Consider the following 18,481-nt stretch of genomic DNA (forward strand, 5'->3'; position numbering starts at 1 on the left):
CGCCTCCGCCCAGGCTGAGAGGCTGATCGGCCTGCGCGCTCCTGACGCGTCAAGGCCGGAGCTGGGCTGGAGGGGCGCGCGCACGCGCGCGCACGCGTAGAACCCCGTTGTCCCGAGCCACGCCCCCACCGTGGTAGGCTGGCTCCCCAGGTCTCCCCGGGTCCCCGTGGGAAGGAGCCTCCTCCAGGCGGCCACCCCCCTACCTGCACGGACGTCGGGGGCGGGGAGCTGGGGGCGGGACTGTGGGCCTCTCGGGTCACCTGCGGCCCTGGAGCAGCGCGGCGGCGGCGGGCACGCGCTCGGCCAGCTCAGCGCCTTTGCAGGGCAGGACTCGAACCGGCGTCCGGTGAGTAGCTCCGGCCGGACTCCGCCGCTCCCGGCCGCCGCGATGGGACCCGGACGTATTATTCTCCAGAAGGTTTTAGCTTGCATCTAGAAAGCCCTGTTGGAGGGACTCCCCCACACACACACTGACCCCTTTCCACCCACTCTGCCCCGGGCCTCCTCCCCTGGGACCCGAGGCGCGGCGTCCCCGGGAGGGGTCAGCAGGTGGCATCCTCCGGGAGGGGTCAGCAGGTGGCATCCCCGGGAGGGGTCAGCAGGTGGCATCCCCGGGAGGGGTCAGCAGGTGACATCCCCCGGGAGGGGTCAGCAGGTGGCATCCTCGGGAGGGGTCAGCAGGTGCGTCCCCGGGAGGGGTCAGGTCAGCAGGTGGCATCCCCGGGAGGGGTCAGCAGGCTGGCGTCCTCGGGAGGGGTCAGCAGGTGGCGTCCCCGGGAGGGGTCAGCAGGTGGCATCCCCGGGAGGGGTCAGCAGGTGGCATCCCCGGGAGGGGTCAGCAGGCTGCCAACCTTGCCGGCCTAGTGCTCCTCCTCCGATTCTTCATTTTGCATCGGGGGAGAAAACAGGGGACTAGTGTTTTGAGACGCGAGCTGTGTGCCATGCAGAAGCCGGTGTCAGTGCACGGGGCTGCGTCCCGAGGGGGCTGTGATTCCTCTCCGGGTGTATCTGAGGCTGTTTTCTGGTTGCATCTGGGCTGCCTGGCTGCCTGGGACGCAGAATGAGTCTGTCCCTTCTAGGTGGGCTTGGCGCAGGTTTGCCCAGCTAGGATCTAACGAGGTGAATCTGGAGCCCCGGAGAAAGGCGCTGTGCGTAACCTGGAAATATCATAAGCCAGACTTGTCTATATAAGGGAAAGAAAGCACAATGGACGTGAATGGACCGTGTGCATCAGAACCTGCAGTAAAAGGAAGCTTCGAAGGCCCTGGGTTGTTTTAAAACAAAATGATTCTAATGCAGAGGACAAGGGTTAGGAGGTTTTCAGACTTGGATGGGTTCTGTGTTTACCAAAGGGGACCAAAGGTTAAAAAAAAATGTAGGGGAGACACTGCCCAATTTTGTCAGAATAATGAGAAAAACAATTTGATCAGTGAGCAGTCCTACAAACATTTTACTCTGTTAAAAACAGACGTGTTGAGCCGGGAGAATGCAATCCCAATATTCGATGCATATGCTGTGAAACTAGGAAAATTGAGGAGAGAGGTTGGATTGGGAAAGATAAGGAGAATGGTGGAAGGGGTGACATTGATCAAGAGGCATTGTACTTATAAACTGATCTGTTAAACAGCAACCCCTTGTACAACCATTTGAAGATAATAAAAATATAATATAGAAAAGAAAAATTCAGAGTTCAAGCCCCACGACCGACAAAAAAAAAATGTAGACAGATAGATCAGACATCAGACTGCCCTGTAGAGGTATTTGAAAAACCATCATTTGTTTGCAGTTATCATCTTTCAGTGAATTTCTCTGTTACAGTCTGTAGATGCATCATGCAACCCCCCAGAACCCTCTGTAGCCCAGAACCCAAAATGCACCATGTTTAGTAATGTAATGGATTAGACGTGAAACAAAATATAGAAGCCGGGCACCGATGGTTCATGCCTGTAAATCCTAGCTACTCAGGAAGCTGAGATGTGCGGATCACAGTTCAAAGCCAGCCCAGGCAGAAACGCCCCTTTGAGACTCTTATCTCCATTAACCACTCCAAACTGGAAGTGGTACTGTGGCTCAAGTGGTAGAGCACTAGCCTTGAGCATCAAGAGACTCAGGGACAGGGCCCAGGCCCTGAGGTCAAGCCCCACAATCTACACTCACACACACACACACACACAATATCACAAAATAGAAATGACTCAGGATTTGCTCTTGGCTATGCCAGTCCATTAATAAATGATCTCTGAGGTTGACGAACACTTGGCCCACATGGAAGGGGAATAAATTGTAAATATCCCATGAGATGGAAGGCGAGACATCTGACATAATGTTCGCATGAAGCCGCATATGTTTATAGTGGTGCACATAGACAATCTCAGCCAACAGGTGGTTGAAAAAAAAGAGTTTTAAAAAGTCCTGGTCATAGGCTGCCCTACGTTGATTACATTTGAAAATTCAAGAAGTTTTTCCTCGGGATTCATCATATGTTTTACACTTTGTAATTGATCAGACGTGTTTACTTCATAAGATGTGCTGCATATCTCTTTGCAGCTTAACAACCCTTGACTGAAACTCTTCCATTTTGGTTTCTGAATAGTTTTTGTTGTTGTTGGTTTTTTTGTTTTGTTTTGTTTGTCAGTCGTGTGGGCCTGGGCGATGTCCCTGAGCTCTTCAGCTCAAGGCTAGCATTCTACCGCTTGAGCCACAGTTTTCTAGTGGTTAATTGGAGATAAGAATCCCACAGACTTTCCTGCCCAGACTGGCTTTGAACCTTGATCCCCAGATCTCAGCCTCCTGAGTAGCTAGGATTATAGGCGTGAGCCACCAGTGCCCAGCGATTGTTGTTGTTTTTATTGTTTTGTTTTTATGCCAGTACTGGGGCTTGGACACGATCCCTTATTTTTTGTTACTCAAGGCTGGTTCTTGAGCCACAACTCCAGTTTTAGTTTTTAGGTGGTTAATTAGGAAAAAAAAGACCCTCCCAGACTTTTCTGCTCCATCTAGCTTTGAACCGAAGTTCCCAGATCTTAGGCTCCTGAGTAAGATTATAGACATGAGGCAAAGGCACCAGCTGGCTTTTTAAAATAGTTTTTAAAGAGAGAAAGAGTCAAAGAAATAAATAGTGTGTGATGGGGAGGTAGACTGCCAGGTCTGCACATGGACTTCTTGTGTGTCTGCCTTGTGCATTCAGTACTGTTTCAGGACTTGCTAGGCCCCCTGCCCAGCCCATCTACTCACTCAGCCGGCCTTCTTTCTGCCCTTCCCCATCCTTTCCATATTGTCCTGTGCCCACCACCAAGGTGGTATGCCCAACGTCTACCCAAACTGTGCCCAGAACGAGCTCAGACTGTTACCTGATGTAGAGCTAATGGAACAGGTTTTGATTTTTGGAACAGATAGAAGAAGGAAAAGAGGGGAGGGAAGGAAGACAGAAAAATACTTGCCGTTGACGATAGGACATCCCTCCATTTCGATCTGCAGAATTTTCTAAATAAGTTCTTCACTTCCACTTATTCTGAATTGCTAAGCGTTTCCACCCAGGTAAACCCTGGTTGTATTTCTAGTGCCACATCCATCCTCTTCTTTTTAACCCTCTGACTCACTGATGAGTCCTCTCGTGTGTACGCACAGACGTGGTAGTTACAACAGGGGACCAGGAGCCCTTCCAGTGCTCACAGCCCATGTATGCCTCCTCAGTAATGCAGCAGGAATCGGCAGCCAGCCAGCAGAGCCTGACAGTTGTGTCAGTACATGTGCAAGATCCGTTCTGTGCTCCTGGGAATAACGCCGTCGTAGCCGCAGGAAGAGAGGGAAGGGTGTCCACTCGGTTGATTTTTGTTTCATTTCTGGCTCTCCCTGTGGCTGGCTGGACTGTCACTCCTTCCAGTCTGGGTTGATTTCTAGTACCCAGCGAAGGGGAGGGTGAAGCGATCGCTAAGGCTGTCACCTGTGCTTCAACAAACGGTACGTGAAAGGGGGCCACGTGGGTCAGCTTGCCGTCAGTGTGACAAAACATCTGGGAACATAAAGAAAGATTTCTCTCCATGCACGCTTTCAGCCAGGGTCACGCGGGTGTTTCTGTGGTGTGTGTTAAGGAGCAAAGCTACTAACATCATAAAGACCAGATGAGAGAGGGAAGGGGCAAAGACAGAATATATTTTGTAAGGGCACCGTTGTCACCCCATTCATCCAATAGACCCCACATTCCAACATGGCCATCCCCGCCGGGGAGAAGGGGGTTCACCTCCCAAAGAATGACGACAAGTGCTTTGAGTTGTGTTATGCTAAGGTGACCTGACACTGTAATTTCTTCAGAGAGAGGGAAATTTCATTCATCACCAAAAAAAGAATGATACCATCTCAAGACAAATGCTAGCTTTGCAGTGATGTATCAAAAAAAATAAGAGGCTGGGCGCTGGTGGCTCACGCCTGGAATCCTAGCTACTTAGGAGGCTGAGATCTGAGGATCCACTTCAAAGCCAGCCCAGACAAGGAAAATCTTCAAAACTCTTATCTACTCAGCAAAGGCCAAAAGCAGTGCTGTGGTTCAAATGGTAGAGCACTAGCCTTGAGCAAAAGAAGCTCACCGACAGAGCTCAGGCCCCAAGACCGGCAAATTTTTTTTTTAAAGGGTGGCTATTAGCTTCTCTTTGCCTCTGTCCAGCAGTGATTTTCTTCCTCTTTCACTAAAAGAGGGAGAAAAGCTACCCCAAGAAAAATCCCCGCCTCGGGGTGGTGAATCAGGGGTCAGGAGAGGGAGGTTAAAACTCTGAGCACCTTCCTGTGGCCTGATAACCCCACATCCCTAGAAGTGGTGTTCTTCGGTCAACACTCAGCCCCGAGGACTCTCGGGGTTTCCTGGACATTAGTGGACAGCTGCTCAGCAAGCCAGCTCAAGGCCCTTTACACGAGCAAGTCAGCAGGAACTTCTCCCCAGAGCCCTTGCCACCACCCTTCACTTTCCCTCCCTCCCTCCCTCCCTCCCTCTCCCAGCTGATTCTCCTCACTCAGGACTCTGGTCTCTGCAAACATCTAAATGCAATGCACTGATTTGTGTTGATTTCAGGAAAGGTGCAGAAGACACGATCTTCAAAGTTAATCATGAAAACGTTTATCGTTGGAATCAGTGGGTGAGTAATTTTGCCACAGTCTGTGCCGATGGTGTTTGCATGTGAATGTGGTGAGAGAACAGTTTGAAGAGAGGGCCCCGGGCAAGGTGCTGCCACAGAAGCAAATGCCAAAGCGGAAACACGGGAAGAAGGGTCAGTCGGCCATGTTTGGCCTGATTTTCCATTCCTTCCCTGTATATAACAGAAGAGACAAGGCCTGATAGACAAGTACTTGGACACAGACACATAGGCACTTTCATACTGTGGACGCTTGGTGTCCAGCCCAGTGAGGACAAAAAATTAATCCCTTAATAGGCTGCGCTGGACGTCCCGCCATGCCCCCCCCCCCCGCCCCAGGTGCAGAGAGAGGAGGGCTGGAGGCATCAGGTGACCTGTGTTTCTGGTAGACTCTGGGCTTGGACATTGCCACTCCTCTTAGTGTTTACACTGTGCATTCAAGTGATCACGGGGATCACAAGCAATTGTGCATACGTGCATGTGTACCATCCATACTCCATGTGTCATATTAGACACACTGAACCCTGAGATTCGTTTTTAATCACAAACAAAAAATGACTTTGTTTCAACAGAAGGTCTGTCTTTCCCAGTACTTAGCTTCCTTTCTCCCTCGTTCCCAGCTCATTTCTTACCATTTAGTATAGTACATCTGCCAGACTCCGTGGTTTTGCCAACAGCAAAAGCTATTCCTATGAAGGAAGCTGTATTTCTTAAGTAGTTAATACTGTTTGAAATATCCTTTCTAAAAAGATGATGATGATGATGTGTGTGAGAGAGAGAGACAGAGACAGAGACAGAGAGACAGAGAGAGTGTGTGAGTGAGAGAATCCTGGGCTTGAACTCAGGGCCTGGGTGCTGTCTTTGGGCTTTTTTGCTCAATGTTGGCATTCTACCACTTGAACCACAGCTCATCTTCTGGCATTTTGGTAGTTAATTGGAGATAAGAGTCTCACAGGCTTTCCTGCCCAACCTGGCTTTGAACCAAGATCCTCAGATCTCAGCCTCCTGAGTAGCTAGAATTACAAGCATGAGCCACCAGTGCCCAGCAAAAGATTGCTTTTAAATGTTCGGTGTGTAATGCCTTCTCCTCCTTGGAACTTTGTGTTTTGTCCTGGGTTCAGTGTGACAAATGGTGGCAAGACAACACTGGCTAAGAACTTGCAGAAACACCTGCCAAACTGCAGCATCATATCTCAAGATGACTTCTTCAAGGTAACCGCAAAACTTAAATGACGTATTTGACAAAAATGCTTCATGTAGCTGCGTACAGTGGCACACTCCTATATTCCAGTCTTCAAGTGGCTGAACCAGAGATGTTCACAAATTACTGGCTAACTTGGGCTTCATAGGGAGATGCTGTCTCAAAAATAAGAACTCTGTGTGTGTGTGTCTGTGTGTCTGTGTGTCTGTCATGAGGCTTGAACTCAGGGCCTGGGTACTGTCCCTGAGCTCTTTTGTTCAAGGCTAGCATTCTTATCACTTGGAGCCATAGCTCCACTTCTGGTTTTCTCGAAATTAATTGGAGATAAGAGTCTCATGGATCTTCCTGCCCAGGCTGGCTTTGAACTATGATCCTCACATCTCAGCCTCCTGAGCTGCTAGGATTATGGATGTGAGCCAGTGGCACCTGGCTTTAAAAATAAGAAAGTTTGGTGACAATTTAATTATATCCAACATGCCTTTACTGACTGGTAACTTTTGTACAAAATATAGACTCCATGCAATAATGTTACTTGTCCACCAGATGGCACCATCTGTTGGTGCTGATCTTAGTATCACCAGAAGCATTTAAGACATCTCTTTATTATATAATTGTATTATTTCTGCCCTACACACTATTTTGATGGGTATTTTATTATTTTTCTAGCCAGAATCTGAGATAGAGACAGATAAAAATGGTTTTTTGCAGTATGATGGTAAGTAGATTAACTTATAAACCATTATATGCTTACATTCACTTTCTCTTTCAAACCCAAAGAAATTCACTCTCTGTGAAGACACTCTTAGATTGGCTTAACTATATTGCTGTACCTTAAACAAGTCATTATAGGTTTCTGACTTACCTTCATCTATTTAAATAAGTAAAATCTGTTCTCCAGATTTGTATTTCCAACTGGAAACATGGATGATAGCGTTTCCTCCTCTGCTCATCCCTGGCTCCTGGCAGCCAGCCTCGCCTGGAGGAGACTACATTTCCATGCTCTCAGTTTTCCTTCCTGTTATTCAGAGAACCAGGGAGCTTGTGTGTATTGGTTGGTTTCCTCTGTTTCTCAGAAAGCCCTGTTCTTTCTTTATTTTTATTTTAAAGATGGATATATGTCATTCCTTGGGCAAGATAACACTGTTTTGAATCAAAGCATTTAGGTCCATCAGAAAACATGTCTTGGAAGTGGCACTGTGGCTCAAGTGCTTGCCTTGAGCTGAAGAGCTGAGGGACAGTGCCCAGGCCCAGAGTTCAAGCCCCATGACTGACCAAAAAGAGAAGAAAAGAAAATATGTCTTTTCCTTCAGAGAATGTTGTAATAACATATTATATTTAGTGATCTTATTAACTTTTTTTTGCCAAGCCTGAGGCTTGAACTCAGGGCCTGGGCACTGTCCCTGAGCCTCTTCGTGTTCAAGGCTAGCGCTGTACCACTTGAGCCACAGCACCACGTCCAGCTTTTTCTGAGTAGTTTATTGGAGATAAGAGTCTCATGGACTTTTCTGCCTAGACTGGCTTCAAACCGCAATCCTCACCTCTCAGCTTCCTGAGTAGCTAGGATTACGGATGTGAACCACCAGCACCTGGAGGCTAGCAACCGTTGCTACAGCCGGGAGCACGGAGTTTTATTCTTTTCTTCCATTCATCAAGAAGTTAATGATACTATTTTAGAGCTCGAGTCTTGAGCAAAAAGTTCAAAGACAGTGCCCAGGTCCTGAGTTCAAGCCCCAGGACCCGCACAGACACAGACAAAAAGTATTATGATATGGAATTGCTTTAAAATAACTAAGAAGGAAGTGGATGAGCTATAATTGGCCAATAGCTCATCATTTTTATTTTTGAAGCTGAGGGATAAACTCTTGGAAGTTCACCATGCCTTTCTGCCTACTTTTAAGTGTATTTGAAAATTTCCATAAGAAAATTTCCATAATTTGTTGTAAAGAAGAAAATGTTTTTATTAATATTTTTAAAGTATCACTTAAAGCCAGGCATCAGAAATCACACCTATAGTTTTAGCTACTCAGGAGGCTGAGCCACAGCTCCATTTTTCATATGTTTTTATTCAGAGATAATAGCATCATAGACTTTGCTGCCCCAGCTGTTTGCAAACTGCGATCCCCAGATCTCAGCCTCCTGAGTAGCTGAGATTACAGGTGTGAGCCGCCAGAACCTGGCCCATCATTGTCTTTTATCAAAAGCAACATATTTATACATTCCATGGACCAAAAGATTAATCACAGTGCAATTTAGAAAAAAATTTTTAACTAAAGAGAGTCAAAAATTTTCAAAACTAGCCTAGGAAGGTGGCTTAGTGGTAGAGTGCTTGCCTAGCATGCATGAAGCCCTGGGTTCTATTCCTCAGTACCACATACACAGAAAAAGCCAGAAGTGGTGCTGTGGCTCAAGTGGTAGAGTGCTAGCCTTGAGCAAAAGAAGCTCAGGGACAGCGCCTAAGCCCTGAGTTCAAGCCCCAGGACTGGCAAAAAAAAAAAAAAATTCAAAAATTCATTTGGTTCCAGCCAAAATGAAGAACCCAGTTTCTTTCTGGTCCTCACTTTACCCCTGAACACAGTACATTAAACAGAGGAAAGCTGAGGGATGAAAAGAAGACAGTGAGCAGGACGGAAGGAAGGACACAGGTGTCGGGCCCTTGGGTTTCCTTGTTGCCTCTCATCCCCAGGGTTGGTGCAAAGGAAGCGTGCAGCATAGAGCCACTATAGACATAGACAGAGCAAAGAAAGTGCCAAAAACCTGTTCCTGTACCCAAAGGACCAGCAAAAGAGTGGCCGAGCAGAATAGAAAGTCCTCAAGACGATGCCCATCGGACTCAGCTGACCACAGAGAGAACATCAGGCTCTCTCCTGGTGTTGGCAGGGCCAAGCGAGGTGTCTAGAGCCACCTGGCAGAGCAAGGTTGACGCGTTGATCTCCACATCAGAGATGGGGCATCCAAACGTACTGCACCGGGCAGCAGAGAAGCAGAATGGAGCAATGCTGGGGGGAGGCGGGGCCGCAGGGAGACGCCTTTCCCACCCAGTCATCAGGACCCAGTGCCAGGCTGCGCATTGGCCTCCCTTCCATCAGTGACGCTGAACCAGCCCTCTATTTAATCATTCTCCTCCCCCTAGACACCCCCCCACACACACATACACCACCATCTAATGTGATCAGGAAGCCAAATGCTTCCATCTGATCCTGTGCATCACACCTCAGTAGGCGTGGCATCTAGCAAAGGCGGGCTTGACTTTAAGACAGTGAACGCTAGAAGCAGGAACACTTGCTCTGCACTCTACATTTATACATTTGGATGTCTTTCCTAATAAAAAAAAAACCAGACGTGTAAGTTTGTCAGTGTTAAGAGCTTGAGTTGGTGGTCCTACAGTATTTGTTCTTTGACATCTTGAAGGGAAAATAGAATGGGGCTATTCGTACACTTAAAGAGCCCCATGATCACAAAAAGCTCACGCAAGTTTCTCATCTTGTATGTTTGTCTTAGTACTCGAAGCGCTTGATATGGACAAAATGATGTCAGCCATCTCCTGCTGGATGACAGGCTCAGCACACACAGAGGGACCAATGGTCCAGGAAAGGGCTGAAGAAAATGCCATCTTAATCATCGAGGGTTTCCTGATCTTTAATTATAAGTGAGTGTCTCCATGCTAATACTGACCTGAGTGAGTGGGAAGAGCATTATGAACTAAATATGCTTTTCTCTTAGGCCGTTCGACACCATATGGAATAGAAGCTATTTTCTGACCGTTCCGTATGAAGAATGCAAGAGGAGGAGGAGGCAAGTGTTGAAAGTACTTTTGTGTATCAGAATCACATTGTGGTGGTCATTTAACATACAAAGGAAGTTTAAACTTGCACAGGAGCAAAATGGTTTTTTTTTTGTGCCTGGTGCACCTGTAATTCTAGCTACTCAGGAGGCTGAGATCTAAGGATCACTGTTTGAAGCCAGCCTAGGCAAGAAAAGCCCGTGAAACTCTTATCTCCAATAAACTACTCAGAAAAAAAGCTGGAAGTGGCGCTGTGGCTCAAGTGGTAAAGCACCAGCCTCGAGCACAAAGAGGTTCATGGATAGCGCCCTGAGTTCAAGCCTCAGGACTGGCAAAAATTTTCTTTTTCTTGTATATTATAATTCACATGGAATAAATTGAGTGCAGTACTTCTCTAAGAAAAGGCCTGGGTCAACCTTTTCAACTGATTTCTACTAAGTCTTCAAAGGGGCCAGTCCCATCTTGGTTGTAGTTTGAAGTTAGTGAAACTATGTTCTACTACAGCTACAAAGAACATCAGTTTATCTAGAACTCCATCCAACCCATCAATCGCTCATCACTTACACTGATACTTATCTCCTAATCCTTTTATAAGGCACTAGAAGAAAAAATAATAACATTGAGTGGTGGTATGTAAAAGTAATGTTTAGATTGGAGAAATACATTTTACTGTCTTTCTAACTCACGTTATGTCTAAAACAAGTTAGTCTAAAATCCTGCTGAGATTTAATCTCAGTGATTTTCCCCAGTATGTATTTTGCTAATTGTGTATTTCTATCAACATGAGATTTTCTGTGTGCTTCAACAGTACAAGAGTGTACGACCCTCCAGATGTCCCAGGGTACTTTGATGGCCACGTGTGGCCCATGTACCTGAAACACAGAGGGGAAATGGAGGCCATCACGTGGGAAATTGGTAGGTACCTGTTCACCCTTCACTTAAGGCCCTTGATTGGTCATTTGCCTCAAAGGACTGGGGAATTTTTTTTCTTCCATCTAAGACCTATAAAAGATGCTTCCGGCAGGAACTCTGTGTGTTTCCCTCCTCCACAGCATGTTCTGTTCCTTTCTATTTCTCTCTGTAACTCCTGTCAAAAGTTCACCAACTCCTGGATAGTTATTCATGCATCCACCGTTCACCAAAGGCCTTCTGTGGAGATAGCAGGTGGAAGGCGAGCCTGGTCTATTCTCCTGCAGCTAATTTTCCATAAGGGAACGACACCAAAGATGCCAACTGCACCCTCTGGTCTTCTGCTTGGACATCACACTCTAGGGGCACTGACCAAATCCCACTCGACTAGTTTAGGAAGGCTTCCTGGAGAAAGCCACTTTTAAACCAAACTTTGATGAGTTTAACTGGACAAAAGAGCCGGGGGGGTTTACAAAGAGAAAGCACAAGGAAAGGCCTGGAAGGCCTTCATAGGACCTGAAAGAAAGCTAGCTTGTTTGTGGTAGAGGAAACCCAAGGAGAAAGTTCATGCTGGTAACACCCTACCAGGCCCATATACCCACTAAAGGTTAGGGTCATTAACCCGAGAAAAAGATGAGGAGCTTTCTACAGTCAGGTTAGCAAGGATAGATTGACAAACGTTTTTGAGTAAGATCCCCTGGCTGTGTGGAAGATAGATTTACATGGCTCCAGACGTGTTAGGGACACATGTAATTCATTAGAACTGTGTGATGAAGTAGATGTGGAGCATCTTGGGAAATGAGATGGCAGACACCCAAGGAACGACCAGGTGTTATTTTAGAAACCAAAAAGTGAAAGAGAGCTGGGAAGCATGATCCCAGGGGAAGGCGTCCAGCCATGAGCCATTTCTCCTTTTTCTCCAAAACTGCCTCTATCAGTTTTATTTTCAGGGGCATTTCTTCGGGCCTGGAGAATTGTAACCGAATAGGTAAGTGGCAGGGCCCAGACCAATGCCTGGAGAAACTTCCAGGTCTTTGCAGGGTCAGAGTTGGAGGATTGCAAAATTTCCTTAAGTGGCTCTTTGGAGCCTGCACCTCTTCAGTCTCCTGTGCACATGCAATTTCTCTTTCCTTTCTCTTTTATTTAAATGATTTGCAAAGGTGCGCCTCGATTGTTTTTTCTGTAACAAACCAAAGTTCTTGCTTGATTATACCTAGCTTAGATCCCTGTCTTCCTTTAGTTGCTTTGTATCCTTTTTGATGATATCAGGTGCCAGCGCAAGCCTGTTGACATTGAACTGCTACTTTTCCTCTTCTTAGTTTACTTAGATGGAACAAAATCTGAAGAGGACCTTTTTTCCCAAGTATATGAAGATCTAATGAAAGAACTGGCAATGCAGAAAGGTAAGCATTGCCCTTTCAAAGTCAATGCTGCAGGAGGAAAAGCCAGAGAAAGCCGTTATTACAGACCCAAGAATAGCATGCCAGGGTGCTGGGGAGTGTTCATTCATTGTGTCCATTCATTCATTCTTTCATCCCTTTGAGAATATTTAGACTCAATGATTCCACGTGCATTTGGAAGAGTTGATTATTTTGATTTCAGAACTTGTTTTAAGGGGTGGAACTTTTACCCTTTGCTACATATCTTCGTGATATTTATTTATATCATTTAGATTAAAATTCTAATCGATGGCTGGTCTAATAGGCCTGAAATTATCCATTTGGGTAATTTTCCTTCATTCCTTTAAATATTTTCCTTAAGATTTCTACTTCGCAAATACTTCCAAACACAAGATTTTTAGAAATTACTTGAGTCTTCTTTAAGGTTTTTTGTATTAGAGAGCTCTTCACAAGAGTTTCAACTCCTCCTGCTCCTGCTCCGGTTCCTCCTCCTCCTCTTCCTCCTCCTTCGCTGCCTCCTCCTCCTCAGCCAGGCTATAAAAGGAATGCGCAGAGGTGGCAGTGGCTTCGGGCTCAGCTGGATTCAGGAGCTCAGATGCTGTCTTTGAGGCTCTGCTGCAGTTCCCAGTTCATTCTGAAGTCCATCCACTCAACAGCTGGGAAAAATCTGGCGTCAGCACCTTTCTCCTAGTCCCTCAGCCCATGTGAAAAGACTGCTTATGCTTTTTCAAGCTTGTCCCTGAGCAGCTCTGTGCTGAAGCTGAGTCCCTAGCCCAGGAAGGTTTATCTTATTTTCACCACTTCCTATGGATACAAGTATTTACCTCGCACTCCATTAACTTAGCCACTCGTCTACTTCAGTCTCTAAAATGCTTTGAACAGTCTTTTGTTTATTTTCATGGTGCTGAAAGTCAAACTCAGGGCCTCATGTATGCTAAGCACAACTGCCATCACTGAGCCCTAACTTCCATTTTTAGTTCAGTTAAAAAAAAAAACCCAGATTTTGATTTGTTCTGTTCCGTCACCTGACTTGCTAAACCTACTATGGCTAGGGAAATAGCGCCTTCTTGTGGCTATTTCTAAATCAAACACCCATCTTGTCACGGAAGACCCCGCCCCCCCCACCTAACACCTCCTGATTTTAAAAAGCAATCCTTAAAAGAGGAAGCTGGACAAAAGGTAGAAATTCAAAGATGAAAAAAAGCACGCTGAGGAAACCAAACTCCAGTGCGGCTACCTTGGAGCTGGGTGAGTTAAAATGATTCCCAGGCTGACGGCCATGGTGCGTGCCACTCAATGCAGCTCTGGGAGACTGAGGCAGGTTGATCTCTAATTTGAAGCCAGTCTGGACTAAGGAGTGAGAACCTGTCTCAAAAAAAAAAGATTCCTGTAATCACCAACGGGCTCAAAGGAGACAAGAGGACAATCCGAGTTACTTCAGCAGTGAAAGGTTTTTGGTGAGAAGCAACTGCACTAGTCCAGATGTCATCTGTCAACAAGAACAAAATGACCTACATCTTCAGTGAGTTCCTTTCTGACCAGGAGAGCTGAGCAATGCTGGACAGTCCATTGATTCTTAACGCCCCCCCCCCCGATTTCAGTACCAGCCTTTCACAGAGTCATGAAGCCCTTTGGGAAAAAAATTATAGCCATTTTACCATGGTGATAATTAATAAACCTTGCCTGAGATGTCTGCCCACCGCCACCATCTGTTACCTGAATGGAAGGCAGCCCTTCCGGACTCAGGCCGGGGGACTGACAAGGGGAAGGGGCGAGCACAGGGCTCTGATTTCATGACTGACAGCCCCTGACCCCCAGCCACATATGCAAGAGCTATCAGCTCCCCTTTCTCACCCCAGTGAGAAGCTTCCGGTGTTTCACCTGCTGGACGCTGTACCTCAGTGCTCAGGTTCAGTGCTTCATAACAGTAGGGTTTAGTGCTATGACAGAACGACTGGTAAAGGCAAAAAGAACCTTGGTCATCTAGCACAGGCAAAGAATGTTTTTAGGGTCTGTTCCAAGGCCCAAGAACTGGTGGTACAAGCCCCCAAAGTGCAGTTCTGGGTATGTGATGCCTCTCCTTTTTTCTTACCTGTATCTTTGAGTGAGCTAAGAAATACTCAGCTATGCAATTTAAAACTATCCGGTTCTAGATAGTGGGTAGAGACAAAAAAGAAAAAGAAAGAAAGAAAAGAGGAAGGAGTAGCACCAGGAGAAGAACTTGAAATTGGGAGCAGCTATGCTTGTACAAGATGGACGGGAGTTTCTCCGTTGCATAAATAATTCACTGCGATCTTAGTAACCCGCCACCTTTCCTGTTCTTCCAGCCACAGGAATCTAGCAAAGCTGGCCACAGGATCCTCAGCCCTCAGCAGAGCCTGATTTAACCCTGGACCAAGTTAGCTCCAGTGGCCTTTCCAGGGTTTCAAGTGCTGACTCTTCAGATTTCTGGCATCTCATAGAGCAGCTTGGCTTACAGGCTAACTTTTCATCCCAAATACATCACATTGGTTTAGGAGTATGGCTCAAGTGGTAAAGCTCCTGCCTAGCAAGAACAATGGCCCTGAGTTCAAACCCTAACACCACCAAAAAAAATTGAAAAAAATAACACATCAATAATCATAATTAGTATTATAAAAATACATAACTATATTGTCATCATGATTATAAAGTAATAATAGTGAAAGTGAAATAAGGAAGGTCAAATTCAATTATTAACAAAACAATAATCCAGAAGTAAAAGGCTACGGAGCTGCACATTGAATTCAGTCCTAATTTCAATCTAAAGTTTAAGGCAAAATGTAATCATAACCTATTCTCAAAATAACAAAGCAGTCTAGCCAGTAGGAAGGCTCCTTTTAAAATGGTTCGTTTTCATCCCATTACAAAATGACTAGTTATAGAAGTTCTCATATAAATGCGAAAAAGAGGAAATAATCACCTGAGTCCTCATCAGTAACATTTGGTAAGATCAGTGGCTAATCGGCCATGCTTATTTCTATTTTAAATTAGTATTTAATATTTGTGCAGCCTTACAGAATTTATTATATAATGAAACTGCAGTGTCACTTCCATTAGAAGGTTCGAGGCTGTCTTGTACACAGAAGTGAAATCTAAGACTTGACATTGATATTGTAATGTGCAAGAAAGGTGTCACTTATCAAGTATGAAATCAAAAAAGAAGAAAAGGTAAAATAAAAATTGAATGATCAACTGTTTATAGTTTTCTCTATTAGTACTTTTTGCATTGAACTTTAAATATTTTTAGTTTACTCAAGTACCATAATAGTCATTTTCGCATAAGATTTTTTTAACTAGTTCCCAATCGTTGAATATTTAGTGTCGTTACAAGTATCTTCCATTGACAAATACCTTTAGTAAAGATGAGCTCAAACCAGTATCACCAAAATAAATTTTAATGATTATTTCTTTTTCTGTTTATTCTTAAGGTTTACAAGAAACAGCATGAAAATGAATGTAATCAATCCTTTCTGGGGTGAATTAAAAACTCAAAGGACTATATTTCTGAACCTTAATCAAGATACAGTCTGTACTATGGTACAGTGACAGCTGGTGTGTGTGTGTGTGTGTGTGTGTGTGTGTGTGTTCCTGCACACGCTTACTCACACATAGGTTTTCCAGCATGTTGAACAGCAAGCATCTATCCCAATGGATAGACAGAGCAGAGCTCAGGAATGCTGAGTCAATGCCCTGTACCAGTGATTGTCAAAGTTTTGTGACTGCAATCTAGAAAAGAAATAAGTATATTTCACAATCCAGCACAGATGTAAGCCATGTGTGTGTTTATGTGTATGTGTGTATAGTTGTATACCCAGGTGTGTACAACATATGTGTATGTATACACACACATCAGGAACTGCAAGACATTAATTATATATTACGTACTGATTTTCTTCTAGTTTTAATTTTTTTTAATTAATTAGTACCTCTCACCAAATGCAGTAATCGCATTGCCAGGAATAGTAGTCACACTGACTAAATCAACAATTCACTATAGTACATGTAGTTTTTGTTTTGTTATGGTAGAGTAATTGTTTCTTTTGTCCATTGTATCTCTTATGTTGAGACTTTGCTACAGATAGAAAGGGTTGGTGATGTTTCTGTGATTGTGTGTTGGGGTTTTTTGTTTGTTTGTTCTATGAGATCAGTGGTCTAACACAACAGAAGCAAGCAGTTATTTCACTTACATGTAATACCAGGGACCTTTCTTTGGAAAGATTAGGAAATATAGACTTGAAATTTCTTGATGCCTCTTTCAATGCTGAAATGTAAATTATGTGTTGATCAACCTTTTGTATATTGGAAATAAATAGATTACTTGCAATTGTAAAAATAATTTCTCTTTATTTGTTTCTAACTAATGCTTGTTGATAATCAGGGAGTTCTTCCATTGCTACACAAACCTAAGGCAAACACAAAAACCCAGGCTTTGAATTACAGTTTATCCACTTAACAGCCACATGACTTTGATCAAGCTAGTTAATCTTGATGTTCAATTATGGTTGGCTAAGTGTATCAAGTCTGAGGTCCTTCGCGTGGCTTCCTTAGCTTTCTTTGTCCTGCTACCACGCACCTCTGCCATCATTTCCCATCAGAGTTGGGACACCTGGTCACATTATGACTCACCTGGGCAAAATGAAGGAACGGAGAGAAAAGCAAATGGGAGAGAAAACGAGGGAAGCACTTACCATTCATTGTCCGCCATAGCGCTTTTCTGTGTATTCTGACACACCATAATTTTATCACACTCAGGTTGTGGTGAGGTAAAGTACCAGTGTTTTTAGCATAAAAAAATGTGATGTACAAGTAATTGTTCAAACTTCATTTCTCAGGATCCCAAAGTGCCCTCCTCCCCTCTGCCTAGGGCTACTGATGGATCTTCAGCTGAGCACCATTGCGTTCACTTTTCTCCTTGTTGCAGCCTGGGAAAACAAAAAACTGTGAGCAACAGGCGTTGAAATGGACACATTCTAAGGGGTTAGGAAAGATGTATCTTTTTTGTTTCCTGTTATCAGTGAGAAGTACATCAGAAGTTTGAAAAAAAATGTCAGTGTTTCACAGAAGAAGGACTCTATGGAAGCAGCCAGTGGTGATACAGAACCTATTCAGACAGTCAGTATTTAACAAGGAGTAGTCTTTACGTCTCCATCCTTTTTCAGATGATTTTGCTGCAGGAAGGCTTCTTAGGTAGGTTCTTAGAATTAAACCCAGGAGGGAAACATTTAAAAGCAAGCACACCTAGTAGGCTGAAGGCTGAGATTCAAGCGCACCGCCCCATTACCCTCATGGATGAGATTCAAGACCACCAGTTTGTCTTTTAAGGATAAACTGGCGATACTCCATAGAGCCATAAAACATTGGAGCAGTATCAACTGCTTCAGTGCTGTTCTAAGTGTAGAAATGGAAACCAGAGCCGGTGACCCGTCCAGCACCATCCAGCTGGCTTAGTGCTGGGATCGGGGCCAGGACACAATCTCACCATCGGGTTGAGAGGCATACATTTTTCATTTTAGAGCAAAGAAGAGTAGAAAAGTAGAGTGCTGGGATACATCATCTCCCCCTCCCTCCTCCTCTGACGGTTGCAAATCAAGAAGCCTAGAGAGGCAAGAGCTGTGTCAGGAGAAAGCGAGGCGTTCTCGCTCATCTCAGGGCTGAGGGAGGTAAGCCAAAGCCTTAGGTGAGCTGCGGGCCAAGCAGCCGTGGGACAACTCCATGGCCCATCCGGACTGTGCTGACCTTAGGTCTGCGGCTCCTGATTTTCCTTCAGTCCTCCATGAGCAGAGGCGAGCTCAGACAAAAGTCAAGATGTGGAAAGGGCAAGAGAGACATCGCTCTTCCCTTCTGCATGCACACGGAAGAAGATGGGAATTGTATTAGCTCTTTTGGGGTTCTAATCAAGATGACAAGACCTGTGACAAGAGGATATAAAAGTTCTTTTAAAAAACTATGAGTCTAGAAATAAGTCATTAGTGCAAAAATAGAGACCGATGTTGAAAATGAACTGTACACATTTTCTGTACTCAGAAATATTGTGTTCTTTTTCAAA

The 18,481-nt window shown here is 44.9% G+C and overlaps 1 protein-coding gene across 5 annotated transcripts; it reads left to right on the top strand.

Moving 5' to 3' along the window:
* The first annotated feature begins 161 nt into the window (after nucleotides 1-161).
* Nucleotides 162-16,512, top strand: Nmrk1 (nicotinamide riboside kinase 1). Of its 5 annotated transcripts, none has more exons than XM_013018493.1 (9): nucleotides 162-346; nucleotides 5,063-5,126; nucleotides 6,245-6,335; nucleotides 6,991-7,039; nucleotides 9,823-9,970; nucleotides 10,045-10,116; nucleotides 10,914-11,020; nucleotides 12,334-12,417; nucleotides 14,742-16,512. In XM_013018493.1, exons 2-9 carry the CDS (start codon nucleotides 5,098-5,100, stop codon nucleotides 14,753-14,755), a joined length of 594 nt encoding a protein of 197 aa, XP_012873947.1. In that variant the 5' UTR covers nucleotides 162-346; nucleotides 5,063-5,097; the 3' UTR covers nucleotides 14,756-16,512. The 5 variants fall into 5 exon arrangements, with proteins under 5 accessions (XP_012873947.1, XP_012873945.1, XP_012873946.1 ...); XM_013018491.1 differs by having other exon boundaries at nucleotides 15,445-16,512; XM_013018492.1 differs by having other exon boundaries at nucleotides 15,864-16,512.
* Nucleotides 16,513-18,481: the final 1,969 nt, after the last annotated feature.

The sequence above is a fragment of the Dipodomys ordii genome, unplaced genomic scaffold (assembly GCF_000151885.1).
Source record: "Dipodomys ordii isolate 6190 unplaced genomic scaffold, Dord_2.0 Scaffold40, whole genome shotgun sequence".
Classification (NCBI taxonomy): Eukaryota; Metazoa; Chordata; class Mammalia; order Rodentia; family Heteromyidae; genus Dipodomys; species Dipodomys ordii.

Bases quoted from the DNA above. Each gene is read 5' to 3' on its own strand.
- Nmrk1 (XM_013018491.1), top strand. From the start codon at position 5,098: ATGAAAACGTTTATCGTTGGAATCAGTGG. The intron at 5,127-6,244 runs GTGAGTAATTTT...TCCTGGGTTCAG, and splicing joins TTTATCGTTGGAATCAGTGG to TGTGACAAATGGTGGCAAGA. The intron at 12,418-15,444 runs GTAAGCATTGCC...ATATTTGTGCAG, and splicing joins AGAACTGGCAATGCAGAAAG to CCTTACAGAATTTATTATAT.